General features: G+C 35.4%; 2 protein-coding genes across 6 annotated transcripts in view; one reads left to right on the top strand and one right to left on the bottom strand.

Moving 5' to 3' along the window:
• Nucleotides 1-1,309, top strand: part of pfkpb (phosphofructokinase, platelet b) — a 31,768-nt gene extending 30,459 nt beyond the window's left edge. For 3 of the 5 annotated variants that reach the window (XM_067363163.1, XM_067363165.1, XM_067363162.1), the window contains one exon: nucleotides 665-1,309. In XM_067363163.1, coding sequence (XP_067219264.1) covers nucleotides 665-812 — 148 coding nt within the window. In that variant the 3' untranslated portion in view covers nucleotides 813-1,309. The remainder of the gene's footprint in view (nucleotides 1-664) is intronic. The other 2 variants (XM_067363167.1, XM_067363166.1) reach the window with 1 other exon arrangement.
• A 1,538-nt stretch (nucleotides 1,310-2,847) lies between these two features.
• Nucleotides 2,848-18,547, bottom strand: pitrm1 (pitrilysin metallopeptidase 1). Its single transcript, XM_067363161.1, has 27 exons — nucleotides 18,349-18,547; nucleotides 18,013-18,109; nucleotides 16,824-16,930; nucleotides 16,557-16,708; nucleotides 16,359-16,473; nucleotides 16,165-16,261; nucleotides 15,201-15,361; nucleotides 14,987-15,113; nucleotides 14,797-14,885; nucleotides 13,296-13,424; nucleotides 13,099-13,212; nucleotides 12,815-12,911; nucleotides 12,160-12,294; nucleotides 10,915-11,053; nucleotides 10,720-10,836; nucleotides 10,492-10,621; nucleotides 8,859-8,979; nucleotides 8,543-8,619; nucleotides 8,287-8,452; nucleotides 8,094-8,194; nucleotides 7,606-7,726; nucleotides 5,365-5,415; nucleotides 5,166-5,278; nucleotides 4,476-4,601; nucleotides 4,219-4,364; nucleotides 3,911-4,013; nucleotides 2,848-3,380 (listed from the first exon to the last, which is right to left on the bottom strand). Exons 1-27 carry the CDS (start codon nucleotides 18,393-18,395, stop codon nucleotides 3,287-3,289), a joined length of 3,072 nt encoding a protein of 1,023 aa, XP_067219262.1. The 5' UTR covers nucleotides 18,396-18,547; the 3' UTR covers nucleotides 2,848-3,286.
• Nucleotides 18,548-19,747: the final 1,200 nt, after the last annotated feature.

Here is a 19,747-nt window from a genome sequence, read left to right as displayed (position 1 = left end):
TGTTGTGTAGTGATACACAGAACCGTTGGGTGAAGCGGTCATGTTTAATCATGAATAAAACACAACTATTGACCAATCAGAATCAAGGACAGGAACTAACCGTTTTATAAATATATATATATTAAACATTATAAGTGAACCTCAAGCAATGAAAAATCAACTCTTTCTGCGCCATTTATGACAGAGCTTCATTTTTCTCGCCATTTTACCTTTTTCTAAATATTCTTACTAACTTGTATATATTTAATGCAGAAAAATTATTTTCAACCCTCATTCTGACTCTGTCTGAAATGTTCTGTTTTTAAGGGGCGGCTCCTTCAAGGCTTGTCAGTACACAACCACTGTTATGATTGCCTAATGAAATTGCGTAGGAGACACTATCAACACCCGCTTCCGCTTGCTATTGTACATGACTGTTTAGAAAATATTATACATATAAACTGGATTTTTGGAATATTTGAAACTGAAATATTTCTTTAGAGGTAGGTTAGGGAGGATGTTTTACTGGTACAAAGACTTCTTATATGTCAAAAGATCAAAGCAAATTAACTCAAAGAGCAAAGAGAAAATAATCCTGTGTTCCATGATATTTCCCTTTAACATTTCAAAAACATTTTAAAATGAGACAGACTTGACCACTGACCTGATATTTGTTTATTTACAGTCACAGGATCCCGAAGGAACAGTGGTGGCTCAGACTGCGTCCACTCATGAAGATTCTGGCCAAGTACAAAACCAGCTACGACGTGTCCGATTCGGGCCAGCTTGAACACATTGTCCGTCTGAGAGCTAAAGACAACTCTGCTGTTTAAAATCAGTCCAAGTAAAGCCTAGATGTCTTGAAAATATAAACGTATTTATTGAGGACCTGTGATTCCATAGCAGATCTTGTAGAAATCTTTCTTGACCTGAACACATAATCATATACAGTCTGTGTAAAGCAGTTCACATTAAAGTGTGACCATAGACATACAGCCACAAAATCCTTAAATATTGTAACTCAGTGTTGTGACAATCCATATGCTCAAGCAAATAGCTTATCCCTTAAATGGGGCCAAGTGGTATATTTTGTTAATATGCAAGATTTCCATATTTATATTTATTCTAATAAAGCTTATTTTCATTGACAATGAACAGTCCAGCTCCACTGACTAATTCCAAAACTGCACCTTGTTTTAGTTTAAATAAAGTCTGAAGGAAGTCTTCCAAACTGCTATTCTGTTAACGCAGGCACTTTGTACCAAAGCAGATGTTGTGTTAGTGTGTTTGTCATGATGTACATGTGTATATGCTTCTAATGCTTCATAAACTCCCTTTAAAATTTAAAAAGGTGTGGCTTGTCATTTAATTTATTTGAGCAGTTGTTCAGACCATGCACAGCATATTAAAAAATACAACAGCACATTTAACCCACTGGTGCTGCTTGTGTGGCAGTCAAAAATGACTTTTATTTCAATTAATGTATTATATTTTAGTTGAATAATGTTTTTTAATATTTTGTATTTTTAGGGTAATTTTTAATTTGGTACTAAATTACATTTATGGAATAGTTATCCATTTATTCAAGCATAGACTTGAAAATGAAATTTCCAACTTAAGCTGTTGTACATTTTGAATGCTTTGGAGCACAGACTTAAGTTTGGTCTCAGTTTTAAAAATACACTGAGGCAGTGAAAAAAAAAAGTGAAACTAAAAAAAGTTATAGAAGTTTTACTATTATTATGAAAAATGCATAAAATACTATTTTTTAAATTGATTTTGAAATGTATATTTTCCAAAACATAGTTTTAGAGTAAAACATGAGAAAAATCAAAACCATAAATCCAAAGTTTTGTTCCAAATTTGAAGTTGATATCTCAAAAAATGAGCTTTCAGTAAGATTTTGTTTGGGGCACAGTACCAAATGTTTCCACTAGATGAAATTAATCTCCCATTAAAGGATTAGTCCACTTTTAAATAAACTTTTCCTGAAAATTTACTCACCCCCATGTCATCCAAGATGTTCATGTCTTTCTTTCTTCAGTCGAAAAGAAATTAAAGTTTTTGATGAAAACATTCCAGGATTTTTCTCCATATAGTGGACTTCAATGGGCACCAAACAGTTGAAGGTCAAAATTAGTTTCACTGCAGCTTCAAATTGTTCTACACGATCCCAGATGAGAAATAATATTTGAATTCCGGCAGTGTAGACACTGCTAAGTGTATTACTGCCCTCCACAGGTCAAAGTTTGAACTAATTGTTAGTATATAACAATTAGTTCAAACTTTGGCCTGTGGAGGGCAGTAATACGCTTAGCAGTGTCTACACTTCTGGAATTCTAATAGAGGAGAAGAAGAGAGCTAGTTCAAGAAGAGCATTTATGGTTAAAACCTTACTGTCTATGGTTAAAACTTATATAACTTTCAATTTTTTTTCAGAAAATAAGCGATGGTTTCTCTAGATAAGACCCTTATTTCTCATCTGGGATCGTGTAGAACAATTTGAAGCTGCACTGAAACTAATTTTGACCTTCAACTGTTTGGTGCCCATTGAAGTCTACTATATGAAAGAAAAAAAAAATTGTTTTTCAAAAACCTTAATTTCTTTTCGACTGAAGAAAGAAGGACATGGACATCTTGGATGACATGGGGGTGAGTAAATTATCAGGAAATGTTTATTTAAAAGTGGACTAATCCTTTAATTTCCAATGCTGTCATTTTTTACCCTGAACAGCACAAGTGTGACTATTTTTTGTGTGTATGTGTTCACATAGCAAGTGCTAAAACCTTTACCAAGTTTCGTACCATCCCACCCAAGTAAAAAATTCTAAAAAAAAAAAAAAACGTAAAATTATTTTGGTTCAACAGAGGGTTTAATTAATAAGAACTGGATAATGATTTAGGATTAAAGAAGAAAAGAAAACAAGATTTATATTTTTTAATAGAAAAAGTTTTCCATACTAGTCAAACATGGTCACATTTATTATAATTCTATACATCTCATAAATAATCTTTTTCTATTTTATAAATCTCAGACACAAACTACAACACTTTTAGAATCATATGAGCTGTTTTTGACCTTGTTATAAAAACATGGACTCCACCATAAACTGTGCATCAGTGTAAACAAAAGTAGATTTGCTGGTCTAATAAGTGGTACTTTAATTCAGGTACTTCAGCACTTGACTGTTTAGGAGCACTTCTGTTCATCAAGATGACTCCTGTAATCAGAAGAACATTTGTGCATGATCCTGGAGTGTGTGTGTGTGTATTTCATCCTAATAATAAGAACAGAGGAAAAAAATGTCTATTTGACAACCCAGGAAGGGTCTTTTACGATGCTTTCATTTTCTGGGCCTAAAATAGCCACTCCACATGTCTGCTGGCCAATACCCAGATACCTGTAAAAATAAATAAAAATATATTAAAAATAGGTAAATATTATACACAAATATAAATATCACAAAATCAATCGAGCATAAATATTTTTTATTAATTTTATTTCTTATTTCATATTAATTTTATTAGATATTTACTATATTGCTAAGAAAATTGACATCTTCACCCTTTATTCAAATTTTTAATTTTTATTAAGTTTTATGTTTATTTCTGTGTTTATTTCTGTTAAACTGTGTGAACATCATTTTTGGTCAGGCTGTCATGCAAAGAAATTATGAACACATGCAAAACAATAATTCGCATAGTAAAATAAAACCTATACTTCTAACTTGCCTTCTTTGCAAAATAATACCTTAACCAAGTTTAGCATTTTGTTTTTTTCCGTAATATTTAAAATATTTTGAAACTATATATTATAATATCTTTTCCTCATATTTTGCTGGTATACTCAAACTTGTAGGGTCATTAAAAACAAACATCCTCCCGGACATCACTTTTGGCCACTACTGTACATTCATGAATGTCTCGTTACCTGCCAGCGACGTCAATTAGGTTTTTGTCGGTCACGGCGAACAGTCTCTCTCTGTATCTTTGCTTCATTTCATCTGTAATGCCGTTTAAAAAACGCCCCAAACCTGCAGCACAATTATAAGGTCCTTGTGAACCAGAAAGCAAATATCCAAAAACACAAAAACATTCCTACGCTACACATCTGAGCATTCACACAAAATATCCACAGATTCAAGCATCTAAATTAACATGAACTGCAGCAAAATTACACAGAAAGAGACTAAAACATCATGCAGCAAAGACCTTTAAAAGGTGTTCTAAATGACTGACCCTTATCTGAGGGAGCAACAGGTGCATCAACGGCAGAGAAAACTGAGAGCTTGGCCTCGTCGATATCCTGCTGGGTAAACTTTCCCGCTCGTGCCCACTCTACTCCGCCGCGGAAAGCCGACAACGTCTGGGTGGAGTTTGGATCTCTGAGAGATGACAACCAGATAATAAAACAACTTGGCACATACATATACACACATATATATATATATATATATATATATATACACACATATAGAAAAAAGTGTCATACACACCTATAGGAATAAAATGAGAACAGGCCACCTCCTCCCATTCTAGCACCACCTCCATAAGCCCCACCCTTTTCTCTGATCTCTCCATGGAGGAACTTAGCAGTCATCATCCTTCCTAAAATACACAGACTGAGAGACACACAGATGGCAAACTGTAAATGAGTGTACGATCAATCAAAAAAAGATGTAAATAATTAAATCAATATATGCATTTTATACACGTGTAAAGAGAAGCACTTATGAATGGCTGTGGTTTTTTGCCAAAATAAATGCTTGATGGATTAACATTAGAAAATGAAGAAATTTAGAAAGCCATAAATACTAGTATTGTAATTTTACATTTTATAATAACAATATTATTACTATATTTTAATTTACAGTGAAAATGAACACATATTTTGTTTAATATTTATATTAATAAAAAATAAAAATAATCAATGTAATAATAATATTTATTTATAATAATAATGATGATAATTATTATTATTATTGTTGTTATTAAAATGATATTGCCATATAGAAGCACAACATTTTTGGCCAAATTGTACAGCCCTACCAAACCTGGAGCATTTTAAAAATCACAAATTGCATTTTTTAATCAGAAGAAAAAAAAAAGTAATTCGAATCGTGCAGCCCTAAGTGAGCATAATGACCATCTTTTTTTACAAAAGTGCATGAGTGTGCTTGTTGTACCTGGCGTAATCGTCGTGTGTGAACGGAACCGTGCGCACACACTCACTGACAAAGTTCACAGTAAACGGAAGCTGGAAATACGTCTTCATCTGACAGGGTTTAAAATGAGGCTCCTGGTAGGATGAAGAGAGAGATCAGTGAGAACGCTACCAATGAATGAAATATGAATGTTGCTGTAATGCTGTACAAATGCACTTACTGAGATGAGTTTACGGCTCACTGCTGATCCAGCATTAGGGTCTAATGCTCTCTATGAGGGGATAAAAAAAAAAGAAGTGAGATTTCCTCTTCATCTAAATAACACATGAATGAATCGTCCTTTTTTAATGTAGTTTTATGGGGGAAAAAACACTTATTTATTAGTGCAAGTGTTATAAGTGTTCATCCCTCTGTCTTTGCAACTTAAAAAATGTCAAGGATAGCTAAAAACCATTATCTTTATCTTTTTCACTAGGTATTATAAAGCTTCTCTATAAAGCTGTTATGGAAAAATATATTAAAGGTGCCCTAGAATTAAAAATTGAATTTACCTCAGCATAGTTGAATAACTAGAGTTCAGTACATGAAAATGACATACAGTGAGTTTCAAACTCCATTGTTTCCTCCTTCTTATATAAATCTCACTCGTTTAAAAGACCTCCGGCGAACAGGCGAACCTCAACATAACACCGACTGTTACGTAACCGTCGGGGTGTACGCCCCAATATTTGCATATGCCAGCCCATGATCGAGGCATTACACAAGGGCAGCCAGTATTAACGTCTGGATCAGGCAGATGGAGCAATAATAACTGACATGTTCCATGATATCATGATATTTTTAGTGATATTTGTAAATTGTCTTTCTAAATGTTTCGTTAGCATGTTGCTAATGTAGGCTACTGTTGGTTAAAGTTACCATCATTTATTACTGTATTCACGGAGACAAGAGCCGTCACTATTTTCATTTTTAAACACTTTCAGTCTGTATAATGCATAAACACAACTTCATTCTTTATAAATCTCTCCAACAGTCTGAAATGTTAGCTTTAGCCACGGAGTACTATCAAACTCGTTCAGAATCAAATATAAACACTCAAATAAATACTATACTCACATGACCCGAAGCATGCATGCAGCATACATGACGAACATCTTGTAAAGATCCATTTGAGGGTTATATTAGCTGTGTGAACTTTGTAAATGCACTGTATTATAGAGTCGCGAGCTCGATGGGCAGGGAGCATGAGATTTAAAAGGGCCAGCAGCCCCTGAATCAGTGCATAGTTAAAGGTACAATATGAAAAATTTTTGCAGTAAAATATCCAAAAACCACTAGGCTAGTGTTATATATTTTGTCCAGCTGATTACAAACAATATCTCTAATGTTTTCAACTACTTGTAAATCATGAGAAAATTCCCATTCTTAACAGTGACACGGGGCAGTGCAGTCGCCTGTCAATGACGTCAGTTACCTTTGTTACCGCCTTTACTGACGTAGATACCACATGACAACAGTGCCGTGGACAAATGCGGAAGTAGAGTCTAGCGTCCAGCAAACCACTAGCTTGCTTCAAGCAGTTCCTTATTTAGTTCTTGCACGTTTTATGGTGGATTGTGTTACTTATTTATGGAACATAATTACTGTTTACCATCTGCCGCTGGTTCTGTCGACAAGGACAGCTCCCGTAAACTCATGACCGGAAAAGCGGAAGCGGCGCCGGCGACTGTTTCATAATAAAAGTCCCGCTGCTCGTGAGGCGTGTGTTGATCAATCGCTCCAGCTCCTCGTTCAGCTCCTGCAACACTCGGTCCTGCTCTGCTTCATACTACAGTAACGTTAATAATCGCATCCACGAACATGAGTTCTTCCAGACGCCAATCCCTATTCTTTTGCACCGTCCGTTGATATGGAAACCACATGTCCCAAGTTTCCGCTCTAAAACTTGGCGTCATCAAACTACGCCTTTGTTTTGAATAGGCTTCTAGCGACCTCTAGCGGAAAAAAATATCACAAATTGTACCTTTAATGATGTCCCAAAATAGGCAGTTAAAAAAATTCATTTAAAAAAATCTATGGGGTATTTTGAGCTGAAACTTCACAGACACATTCAGGGGACACCTTAGACTTATATTACATCTTGTAAAAAAACGTTCGATGGCACCTTTAAGTGTATTAAGTATACCTTTAACAGTTCACATATTGGCTGGGAATCGAACCCACAACCTTGGTGTTGCTAGCGCTACACTCAACTATATTACATTTATGCATTTGGCAGATGCGTTTACCCAAAGTGACTTGCATTTAAAGCATATATTTCTATCGGTTCATGCATTCTCTGGGATTTGAACCCATAACCATTGCTAGTGGCATGCTCCACCATTTGAGCTACAGGAATATTAATAAGCTTAATAAAGTGCGAAAACTTGCGTCTTCTAAAAAGAAAAGTATGGCTTCTCACCTCCACAATGGTTGGTCTAATAGGTTTGCGCTCCTTCCTGTTGGCTGCTATATTACCTATAAACCTCTCCACTTCCCCAGCTGCATCTGACATTTTCTGGGGTGTGGCGTTCACGGCACACCTGAAACAATGACATCGTAATCATATTTAAATGCATTTGTAGGACTTTAAAAATGACTTTTTCATTCAAATATCCCTCCATTTATTAACACATTAAATAACTACACAATTTCACAGAAGAAATTATTAATGTGGATATTATTAGTAATCTGCCTAAATTAAATGAAGTGTTAATTGTTTCGTAATGTGTCTTTTGTCACTGCTTTAAAAAAGTAATCAGCCTTATAGAGGCCATGTGTGATTTTACCTCAGTTAATACCCCCAAACACCCTCTAGTCTAAAATGGTAAGATCACTGTAATATAAAATGGCTTATTATATTAGCATATATAATGCAACATATATTGTGATATACTGGCTGATATTTACCTCATGTTCTCAGGATTAAAAAGGTGTCTCTTTATCCGGGGAAGTTTCCTCAAAACTGAAGTCAGATCAGTCATCTCAGCAATTCTTTTCATAAATTTAACCTAAAATTAAAATACCATAAATTCATGAAACAAATTCTTCTTGAATACCTCAAATGCTGGGGAACAACATCAGAACATGTCTCATCACTCACTTGGTCCATCCCGCTGAAGGTCTCCTGCAGGTCTGCCGTAGGTGTGAGTGATCGAGCTGCCCGTGTCATCGCGTACATGTGACCGGAATAGGAAATGCCATTGGACAGCTCTTGAGCTGACATCATGACCAGCACACGCAGACGCTCCTCGTCATCAAAACGAGGGCTGGATGTGTACACGGCAAATTCAGTTTAAAATATTTATACTTGCACAGAAACGGAAATGTTCATTTTTGTCTCTATAAACAAGACTAACCAGTTAAATATGTCACTCCACAGATGAAACATGTCAGGTAGATTCCGTTCCAGACAGGAAGATGACAGGATAATACCCTAAAAAACACAAAAAAACACTAGTATAGATTGCACACTTATTCCAATGCAAGTAACAAGTTCAAATATCAGCAAAAAAAACAAAAAAAAAATCTCCAGAAAAATGTGGTTTCAAACCTACAAACTTCTGGCAACCAGTTCAGAGGTTTTAGCTCTACCTCAAAGTACTTATGCTTGCAAGCAAAAGAGCATCATATTTATATAAATTCACATGATAGGCGAGGAGGAAAGAGTGATACCTGCTCGTACAGATCAAGATCATCAGTGTCTGGAATGATCTGTGGTGATACAGACATGCCTCCGGTCTTCAGCTCAATACGCTGGGCCTGCTGACGATAATTCAGCTCCCCACTGCCCAACCTGAGATTATATCATCATTACATTAGTGTTATTTACTTACTCTACTGTTCAAAAGTTTGGGGTCAGCAAGATTTGATATGTTTTTTTAAAAAAAATAATAATTTATTTAAAGGTGCCCTAGAATTAAAAATTGAATTTATCTTGGCATAGTTAAAATAACAAGAGTTCAGTACATGGAAATGACATACAGTGAGTCTCAAACACCATTGTTTCCTCCTTATATAAATCTCATTTGTTTAAAAGAACAGGCGAATCTCAACATAACACCGACTGTTACGTAACAGTCAGGATCATTAATATGTACGCGCCCAATATTTGCATATGCCAGCTCATGTTCAAAGCATTAGACAAGGGCAGGACGTCTGGATGTGCACAGCTGAATCATCAGACTAGGTAAGCAAGCAAGAACAATAGCGAAAAATTGCAGATGGAGCGATAATAACTGACATGATCCATGATATCATGATATTTTTAGTGATATTTGTAAATTGCCTTTCTAAATGTTTTGTTAGCATGTTGCTAATGTACTGTTAAAAAATCTATGGGATATTTTAAGCTGAAACTTCACAGACACATTCAGGGGACACCTTAAAAAGACGTTCTACGGCACCTTTAACAAGGATGCATGAAACTGATCAAAAGTGACAAAGTAGGGCTGCCCCCTAATAGTTGACTAAACATTAGTCGACTAAACGTTATTCGACAAGAAGAGGCTTAGTCAACCAAGATTTTATTATTCGCAGAAAAAAGAAAAAAAAAACTCCAGAGGAAGTGGCGAAGTCACGCAGTCTGTGAAGGACAGATGGTTAATTTCGGGTCCTTGTTATTATAGTATGGCGGGCAGGAAATCCAAACGTTCGCCTATCATCTATCGACCCCAAATTAAATATGGCTCATCATTTGAAACATCTAAGTAGTGACAACTTTACATGGCTGCTCACTTTAACGTCAACCTAGATGAAAGTGCGCTATTATATATCCAAGTGTTCGTGCAGAGTGTGGACGGCAGCTAAAGTATAGCGTGCTTTACTGCACGACATGGAAGCAATTTTCGAATTTTGAAACACTTATCACATAACAAAGCCTCGTTTACTAAAATCATGTGACTTTGGCGCTCCAAACCACTGATTCGAAACAAAATGTTCCTAAAGCTTCATGAAGAAGTGTTTTGAAATCGGCCGTCACTAGATAGTCATAAAGTCATTATTTTGGTTTATTTTTGGTGTTTTTTGAGCAGCAAATCAGCATATTAGAATGATTTCTAAAGGATCATGTGACTAATAAAGTATATTTCAAATAGAAAACTTACTTTAAATTTTAATAATATTTCACAATATTAGAGTTATTTTTGATCAAATAAATGCAGCATTGGTGAGCACAAGACTTATTTGAAAAACCTTCAAAAATCCTACCGACCTACCGAACTTTTGATTGTTATACAGTATAGTATTTGGATACTGTATACTCTATGTTGCAGTATGTAGCTGGGATAAAGCACAAAGGGTTTCATACTTGGTAATGACGCTGCAGAACAGAGGAACGTAGATCTTGAGGTCTTCAGGGAGGGAGTTGAGGTTGCACATGGCTCTGAAATAAACCATGCCGTTGGTGGGTTGCTCACAGTACTGAACAGGTACACCACCTACAGACACAGAAAGACATAGCAAATGTAGTAAATACAGTAATAATAATAATTTCAACTTTGAATGTGCTTGTTACATGTATGAATGTGCATTTTACCTGCATTACCCAGCTCTACAGGTGTGTAGGGAATGATCGGCTCAATGTCAGACACCTTTAATGCAGGCAGACAGGAAGCGTCTTGAGTTGTGCTCTGAGCAGCCAACAGCTGCAAACCTAAAACAACAACAAGGTTTAATCTCTGCAACAGATTGAGAGTAATAATTCTCATCCTTCCTGGTCTCGTGAACGTACCTTTCTCATAGATGTCTTTGCGGTCTGCATCGCTGAGGATCTGTATCTTCTGCTGTAGTTTCTGTTCCTCAGCTTCAGCCTGTTTCTCCAAGAATCTCTCATCAGGACTCATGGAAAGGGTCAATCGATGTGTGTTATTCTGAAACACAAAAACCCAGACACATATTTTAAAGCACCTTAATGCAACAAACATACATGAAAAAAAAATGCAATCATGAAACAAACATCCTGTTATAAATGCTGTTATTTAGGAGCACTACCTAGTATGACTGATTTTGATGAATGCATAATTTTACTTTATATTTTCTATTTGTCCTATTTAGTACAGTTAGGGTTGTCAAAAGTACTGGTACTTCGGTACCATGTAGATACTGAAATAAAAAAAAATTGACGATACCAGCATTTTCACTTAGCATTTTGAGCACTGTTGAGTGGATTTTAACTTAAACACCTCTGACTGGCCATTGTGTTCACATGCTCAACAGATATGTCTGTAATTGGCTACAATGATCAACGTTTCAAAAACATTTTATAAACCGAGTGCTGATAGACGCCTGCTTTCAAACACTCCCGTGTGTATCAGTGCAAGCACTCGGTGAACATGTTTTTGAAGTGTTGATCATTGTAGTCAATCAGACATATCTGGTGAGCGTGTGAACATAACAGCCAATCAGAGGTGTTTAAGTTAGTCAGAATCCACTCAACAATGCTCAAAACGCTAGGGGGAATGCTGTTATTGTCAGATTTTTTAAATTTCAGTACTGACTTGATACTTTTCACAACCATAGTTACAGTATCAATCTTTTTTGTCCATTTTTTTCAGTGTTTTTAGTTTAGTTTTAGGATTTCAATGTACTTAGTAATTTTAGATTTAGCATTTTAGTTAATGATAAAATTGATATTTAAATGTGCATAAATTTAAATGTGTTAAATTTCTCTCAGCTGTCTGTTATTGCTATTTAGCACAATTTGTCATTCAAAAACTACAATTTATTTGATAATTTTTCATTTCTTTTAGTTAGCTTTGGAGCCATAAAAATATACTTCACTTTGGTTTTAGTTAATCCAATTATGTTTGCATTTAATCTTTAATACAGATGTTTTAATTTCATTTTAGTTTTCATGAACAAAAACAACACTGCTGCTTAAACACATACACACATAATTAGCAAAGCATATGATGCACAAAGCAACATCCATTGCATCAGAATAATTAGTCTGAATGACTGAAGAAAAGAATATTACCTTAAAGTAGTGTTGGACTTTGTCCTGAAGGTAGTGAGGGTTCTCCTTCAAACACTGCCGGAATCTGGACACACTCTCACTTATCTTCAACAGCTGCACCGGATCACCATCATGATTCCAGCAGGATGCAATATACTGACAGAGAGAGAGAGAGAGGGTGTTTCTGCCATGCAAGTTATACATTTTAGGCCGTCTGTTGGAAGCTAGTTATTATAGCTAATAAAGTTTTTTAAAGACATTTTTCTTACAAAAACCCATCGCCTCACTTCAGAAGGCCTTTATTAACCCCCTGGAGTCATATGGATTATATTTATGATGGATGGATGGAATTTTTGAGGGGTTTCAAAACACGCCCCCCGTTCACTACCATTATAAAGCTTGTAAGGATATTTTTAAATATATCTTCGATTGTGCTCCTCTGAAAGAAGATAGTCATAAAACACCTAGGATGGCTTGAGAGTGAGTAAATCATGGGATAGTTTTCATTTTTGGGTGAACTATCCCTTTAAGAAAAATAGAAGTTGTTAGAGCCATGCCTTAGTGGTAAGAGCTAAGAGCTTTTCTTTTTTATAACATTTAATAAAAGTAGCAAAATAAAATAAAAAATACAAGAACACATTTGTATACACAAATATATGTACTTGAGTTTACTCACTGAAGCGAGAGCTAGGCCAAAACTGGTGGACTGATGTTTCATCTGAATCTCGATTCTATGCAGCAGAGCTTCAATCTGCTCCTCTTCAAAACCAGTTCTGAAACAGCAATTCATTTATTCATTTAGCAAGTCCTTTTATCCAAAGTGAACATCACAAGCAAATTCAGATTCTCTCAAAGTCAAAACTGAGTGGAAACTCAGTGAAGCATCAGCAAAAGCTTGATTTAATTTAAAACACCTTATTGTAATAATGCAATAAAAAAAGTCAGCAAATCTATACTCACGCAATGATGGCATCGATGGTTTTGGCAATGATGTGTTTGACCTCCTCGGTGTCGGCCTCCGCTATGCCTTGAAGACCGATGGTGAAAGACGCTTGTCTAGTGCTGCCGTCAAACCTGCGTGAATCACACATTTATAAAGCTCCACTCTCACTGATCAGAAAGAGGAAGTGATTTTAAAGATTTGCCAAACAACGCACCCCACTGAAGAGGAGAAGTCAGAACCGATTTTGGGCTCGATCAGGGCTTTGTAAAAAGGAGAGTTTGGGCCAGAGATCATCAGAGAGGAGAGGAGGCTCAGAGTGAACGCCTCAAACGTGTCTGTGATGCTGAAACACACACAGATATGAGGTTAGAGAGTTAAACTACAAATGTAAAAAATGAAATGACAAGTGCTGTCAAAAGTCCCGGTACTATTCTTTGCATGCTTTATGTATATAACCCATTGATAATTTGAATATAAGTTTTATTTTTAATGCTGCCAAGTACACATTGCAAAATTTCAGGAGTGTAAAGTGTATCAAAATGCAAGACTGAATCTGAAATTGCCATGTTTTGATAACCATAGCAACTGATGGGACAAAAAAAAAAATCTTAATATAAAAAAAAAAAATTTGATCTGTGCATTAAGATCCGGAGCTGAAATTCAGATATAGCATTTGACGTTTTGTTTCTGACACATTATACTCTAAGCGGTTGACCAAACACAACAGTCTGGGCCATCTGACCAATCAGAGCAGAGTAGGCTTAGGAGGGGTTTAGAGAGACTGCATACTTTATCAAACCAATCTCAGAAACTGTGAAAAAAGGTGATGCTGCAATGTATATTATGGGAAATTGTTTTTTGACCTTTTGATGCATGTAAATCTATTATAGGAGACCGAAAGAAACAAAATTAGGAACCCTTAAAATGGCATAATAGGGGAACTTGAAAGGAATAGCTGGCACAAAAATGAAAATTATCCCATAATTTACTCACCCTCAAGCCTTGCTGGGTGTATATGACTTTCTTGTATATCCACTTTCTTGGGTGTATATGCCGAACATAATCAGAGTTATATGAAATACTATCTTGGCTCTTCCCAGATTTGTAATGGTCTTGAATGGTGCCCGAGTTTTTGAAGCACTAAAAAGCATCTTTTCTTAAGAAAAATATCCATATTTAAAACTTTATAAACTAAAATCACTGGCTTTTGGCAACGACCATAAATGCATTCATGAGAGACCTGATGTAGAATGTAGCTCCTCCTCTCTCATATTGAAATCCTTTGACATTTTTCTTTAAAACTTCTCGTTTTAGACTTCTAATTCATGACTGGGGTTCTTCTGCACTGGTCAATTCTCACCGGAGCTTACACTACACCTACGTCATACATCGGGTCAGAGGTCACCCTTCCACCAAAACTCGACTCACAGCTGGGAAGAGCCAGGATATTTTTTAATATAACTGTGATTGTTTTCAGTTGAAAGAAGAAAGTTATAGACACCCAGGATGGCTTGTTGGTTTACTACTTGAACAATATTTGAAGGCTACATGCTAATGTTTTAATGTATTGTATACTTATAATTATTAATAACATTAGTAATGAACTACTTGAACCATGGACTTTTACTAGTACTGCAATTTTGCTATCGTGACAACACTAGAAATGACCAAAACAGACAAGTGAAAAAAGATGCTGTAAATATTTGTCCACTCACTCTCCCAGCAGATAGCTCATGCAGAGTGTGTTTTGTTTCATGGGGTCAGGAGCCAGTGCATCAGGCCTGCAAGTCACATGATCTGCTCTCTGAACAAAAACACAAAACATGAACAAACCTCGAAAAGCAATATTTGGACTGAATGAGTTATTTTTCAGGTCCTTCTCATGTGTGTATTGCATAACGTTACGGGTTTGTCCCAGAACATTTGGCTAGGAACTGCAGTGTTGGGTTCTGTTCTCTCAAATTTAGACAGAGCCTCCTCCTCTATCTGCTGTAGGTGCTGCTCCAATGGTAAATCACCATATGTGAAAAACCTGCAATAAACACACAGAACAGACAATGAGTATTTTCTGCTTTTAACACACATTCATTTAGTGAGTCTGAATGTTTTATGTTCATACCGTGCATTGCTGGGGTGGTAGTGTGTGGCGTGGAAGTGTCTGAGCTGTTCCCAGGTCAGGTCAGGGATGGCCAGCGGTTCCCCTCCAGACACAACAGAGTACGTGTGATCCGGCAGGAGTTTATTCTGCAGGTGCTGAGCGTATATACGCTCATTATCTGACTACACACACAACATATACAACAGTAGAGAAGCATTTGTTAGTCTAAAATAATTATAACATCATAAGAAACTCAAATAAATGTAAATCTGACATCCAGCAGTTACATTTTAACTCTGATGCTATTTGTAATTATGGACAGATGCAGTGATAAATTCAGTATATGGATGTGTGCATTATGCGTCTTATTATGCATACTCAGGGATGCACTGATGATATATATTGGCATATCAAGATATTCATTTTTACACTATGATGCTTCATATTACAAATCTACAGAGATTTTTGTAATATTTGTGACAACCAAATTTCTAAAAAAAATGCCCTCACAAATCTAAAACCATTTAATAAAAATAGTTAATGAGTTGAAATGTGATGGCAAAAATGTGACATGCTAATTTAATACGCAAAAGAAACATAACTGTTTATTACACTGAAACCCTATATATATTATATATAATAAACAGTTATGTTTCTTTTGCGTATTACATTAGCATGTCACATTTTTGTATATACATACATGGGCAACATTTGACTTGAGTTGGGGGGGGGGGCAAGAAGGTACAAAACATCTTTTTGTCTTTACTGTCACATTCGATTAATTTAAAGCATCCTTGCTGAATAAAAGGTCATTAATACCTTGAAAATTCTTAAAATCTTATTGACCCCAAAATTTTTGAACAGTAGTGTACGAGGTTACTGATATATCATTCATGCATCTCTATACATATTACTTATATATACATATATATATAAAAAAAATTTTTTTTTTTTAAATCAGAAGAGCATAAATGAGTTTCCTTACAAACACTCCCTTCATCTCATTGAACACCACACCCTTGAACACCAGACGAGTCGAGGGGTCTGTGGGGGTCTCGTGCTCCAACCTCCAGCCCTCCTGCCTGAAACAAACAAACAAAAAACAACAACAAAACATGAAATCCTTTTTAAAACCAATTTATGTGCCATTAATTACATTATTTGATTTATGGCCTTTACCAGAAGTCCAGTTCTCTGAGACAGGGGAAGAAAACAGCATCCAGATAGACCGACAGAAGGTTCTTGAAGTCTTTGGCATTCTGGGTTGAGAACGGATACATTGTGTAATCACTCGCTGGAGAGAGAGAATGACATAGTCAGAGAGATAAATCACACACACATACACTCACTTGAACACAAACCCACTTCAGGAGGTACCTGTGAAGGCATTCATAAAGGTGGAGAGAGAGCGATTGAGCATCTTAAAGAAGGGGTCCCTACAGGGGAAGCGCTGAGAGCCACACAGGACCGTGTGCTCGAGAATGTGAGGAACACCGGTGCTGTCCAATGGTGTGGTCCGAAACTGCACACTATAATAACACACATACAAAGGAACATGCACATCACGGAGCATATAATGGGCTTCAAATGAAAATCCTCAGATGTTTTAAAGCATTATCAGTCTCCATCAGATGCAGACTGTACCTGAAGAGGTTGTTGGAATCGTCCCGGGCTGCATGCAGATACTGAGCTCCTGTGGCATCGTGGGAGAGCTTAACGGCCGTTAGGAACAAATCCGGCACCGCTGTAACCTAGAAATCCCAGTCGATCTTAGCACAAGGTCACTTTGACACCCATACAAAATGTCCAGAAGTGCTGTGACGGTCTGGTGGACTATCACTGATCACATTTGAAAGCATAACAGCCAAGAAGAAAATTAACCCTATAAAACCTACTGTATCATATTTGACACATGAATTTCTAAATGATCAGCACGATCATTTCTTTAGCAATTAAAAGACCTTTTAGTATAATTCTTAAATAATCCACCTTCAGGTCATGGTAAACACAGCGAAATCTTTAATATGTTTTATAAAATAAATATAAGAATAGTTTTTATATTGTTAGTGATATTTCAAGATGAACACTTACTGGACTGAAGCAACTTAGATTTTCTTGATTATCCATACATTATTATTATTTTTTTTTTTTTATAAAAATAATGTTAATATGCATCAAATCTGATCCATCAGGCGTTTGAGTGTTTTTTTTTTTCACGTACATCTCTCAATAACCACTGTATTGAACTGTATTATGTTTTAAAACTACAGAGCTTTGATAAAACTAAGCATTTAAAATAAAATCATACTAAGACATTATTGAAAGACAGAGTGACAACTGATATTTATATGCATTTTATGTCTACTACGCTGTAATAAAGATCCTATTGATATACATTACAAGCTATTAGAACTTCATCTTACTTTTTGGGCATTTATTATATACAACATCTGCACCAAATTGTATATTTTTGCTCAGTTTGTGCCAATGCTCCACATTGTTATATAGCATATGACATACGCCTTATGTATTAAATATCATTCAAAACATAAAACATACACACAAACTTTAATATTTTTCTTTCATATTTTGTCTAAACATTTAATAAATTGAAAAAGATTTTCTGATTGATATTTCATATGTAAGTCTTTACTAAATAAAGCAAGCTACTAGTGATGCGCATTAAAGTGAGTTTAGTATTAATTTACACACTGAATTCACTGAATGAATCTTAGTTTTATAGAAACTATCAGACTCCTGCTTCACTGTATGTGATGAAATAAAACAACACTGCCATCATATGCATTTTCATGATTTGTTTATCTTTCTTTACCTCTTTAACAGTGAATCCGTGGATCTTCTGTCCCACTGTGTACTGCAGTGCTCTCTCTACAGCAGAGCTGCCTCTCGACCTCCATGAACCCTGTAGACTACAAACCCCTCATTCATCAGACTTACAGATCACACTAATCAGCGTGACTGGGCATTTCTGAATTACACCACACACGTCAAAATTATACCTATAAACATGATGACAAGTCGTTACACTGACCTGAATAATAAATTAACGACCATTAATATGTCAATAACAGCCTAAATAAGATCGCGCATGTGTCTGAAAGCAGGAGTGAAGTTTAATTCATCGGAGATGTGTAATATTATTACTCACCACACATTTGTTAGCTTCGTAACGATTGTCTTACTTTGACGAAACATTTTAGATGCTTATATCTGCTGTCTCTAATAACTAATGTGATTTTGGATTAAAAGTTAAAACGCATTATATGTAAGTTTCTAGATTCATGTTTCCGTTACGAGTACAGCTCTGTCCTTCCATGTCCCATGGCATGCTGTACACAACGCATGCGCACTGGACGCCGCAAAAAACGCTGCTTTCATTGGCTGCAACACGAAGAGCGTAAAGTCACTGCTTCTACAAAATAAAAGTATGGGCAATAACTAACTGGAAAAGAGTATGGTCAATAACAAATACGTTTTTTTTTTTTAATTAATAATGAAATTAAAGAAGTGCCCTATAAAATTTTACACAGAATTTACTCTGTCAAGGAGTTGCTTGAACGTTTCCATGTTAATATTGAAAACTTATGTAACGTTATATGATGTATTTGTTTTGTTTTTTGTACAGGACAATGTTGATTCCAACAGTACGATGTGCTTCCTTACACAACTTTTTATTTTACTTGGAAAATATCACATTCATGTGAAAAAATGGACTAAAATTAAGCCAAACTTTGAACATTTTATAAAAGAGATTAAACAATATGGAACTGCATTAGACAAAATCAAGAACAAAAAAGCAAGAAAGACCTATGAAGCTTTTTGTTACTTTAAATTGTTGTAATTTTACCCCCTATTTTAATTTACATATTTTTATGTATGTTTATTTGTTTTCTACTTGTTGTGAGTTGTATATTCATATACAAACCTTTGTCTATTTTTTGCATTAAAAGAATAAAAATAATAGTATTAACAAAAAAAAAGTATTGGCAATAATAATAATAAAATAAAAACTACATTAGATGTAAATTTGAAGCTATAAAATACGGTTTAGATAACTATACACACTTTTAAAGAGTTGGAATGCAGGGTGCATGTTTTTTTTTTTTTTTTTTTAAATATTTGACAATTAACACTTCCTAAAATGACCAGCAGATGTCAGTAGAAACAGGGAAACAGAGGTCACACTGCATAAACACAGGGGTCAAGTACTTCGAAAAGGAAGGAGCTCCAAAATAAACTTTTTGGACATATAGGGAGTTAGCCATTAGGGTTAAATATTTTAAAACGTTTTAAAATGATAAGGATATTGCTAGAGGGAGTTTTCCTTACAAAGAATTATCATCGTTGCTACTGAAAAATCATATACTATAACAAGAGCTCCACGATTCTGGATAAATTGAGAATCACAATTTAAAAAAAAAAAAATATAGATCATGATTTTTCCACGATTCCGAATAGATAACTAAACAAAATAGTGTGTAATTTGCTAGAGACTCTGACAAAATGTCAATTGGTGCAGTCTATTATATATATATATATATATATAT

This window comes from Chanodichthys erythropterus, chromosome 16 (genome assembly GCF_024489055.1).
Source record: "Chanodichthys erythropterus isolate Z2021 chromosome 16, ASM2448905v1, whole genome shotgun sequence".
In the NCBI taxonomy this organism is placed as follows: Eukaryota; Metazoa; Chordata; class Actinopteri; order Cypriniformes; family Xenocyprididae; genus Chanodichthys; species Chanodichthys erythropterus.
This window is presented reverse-complemented; position numbering and strand designations above follow the sequence as displayed.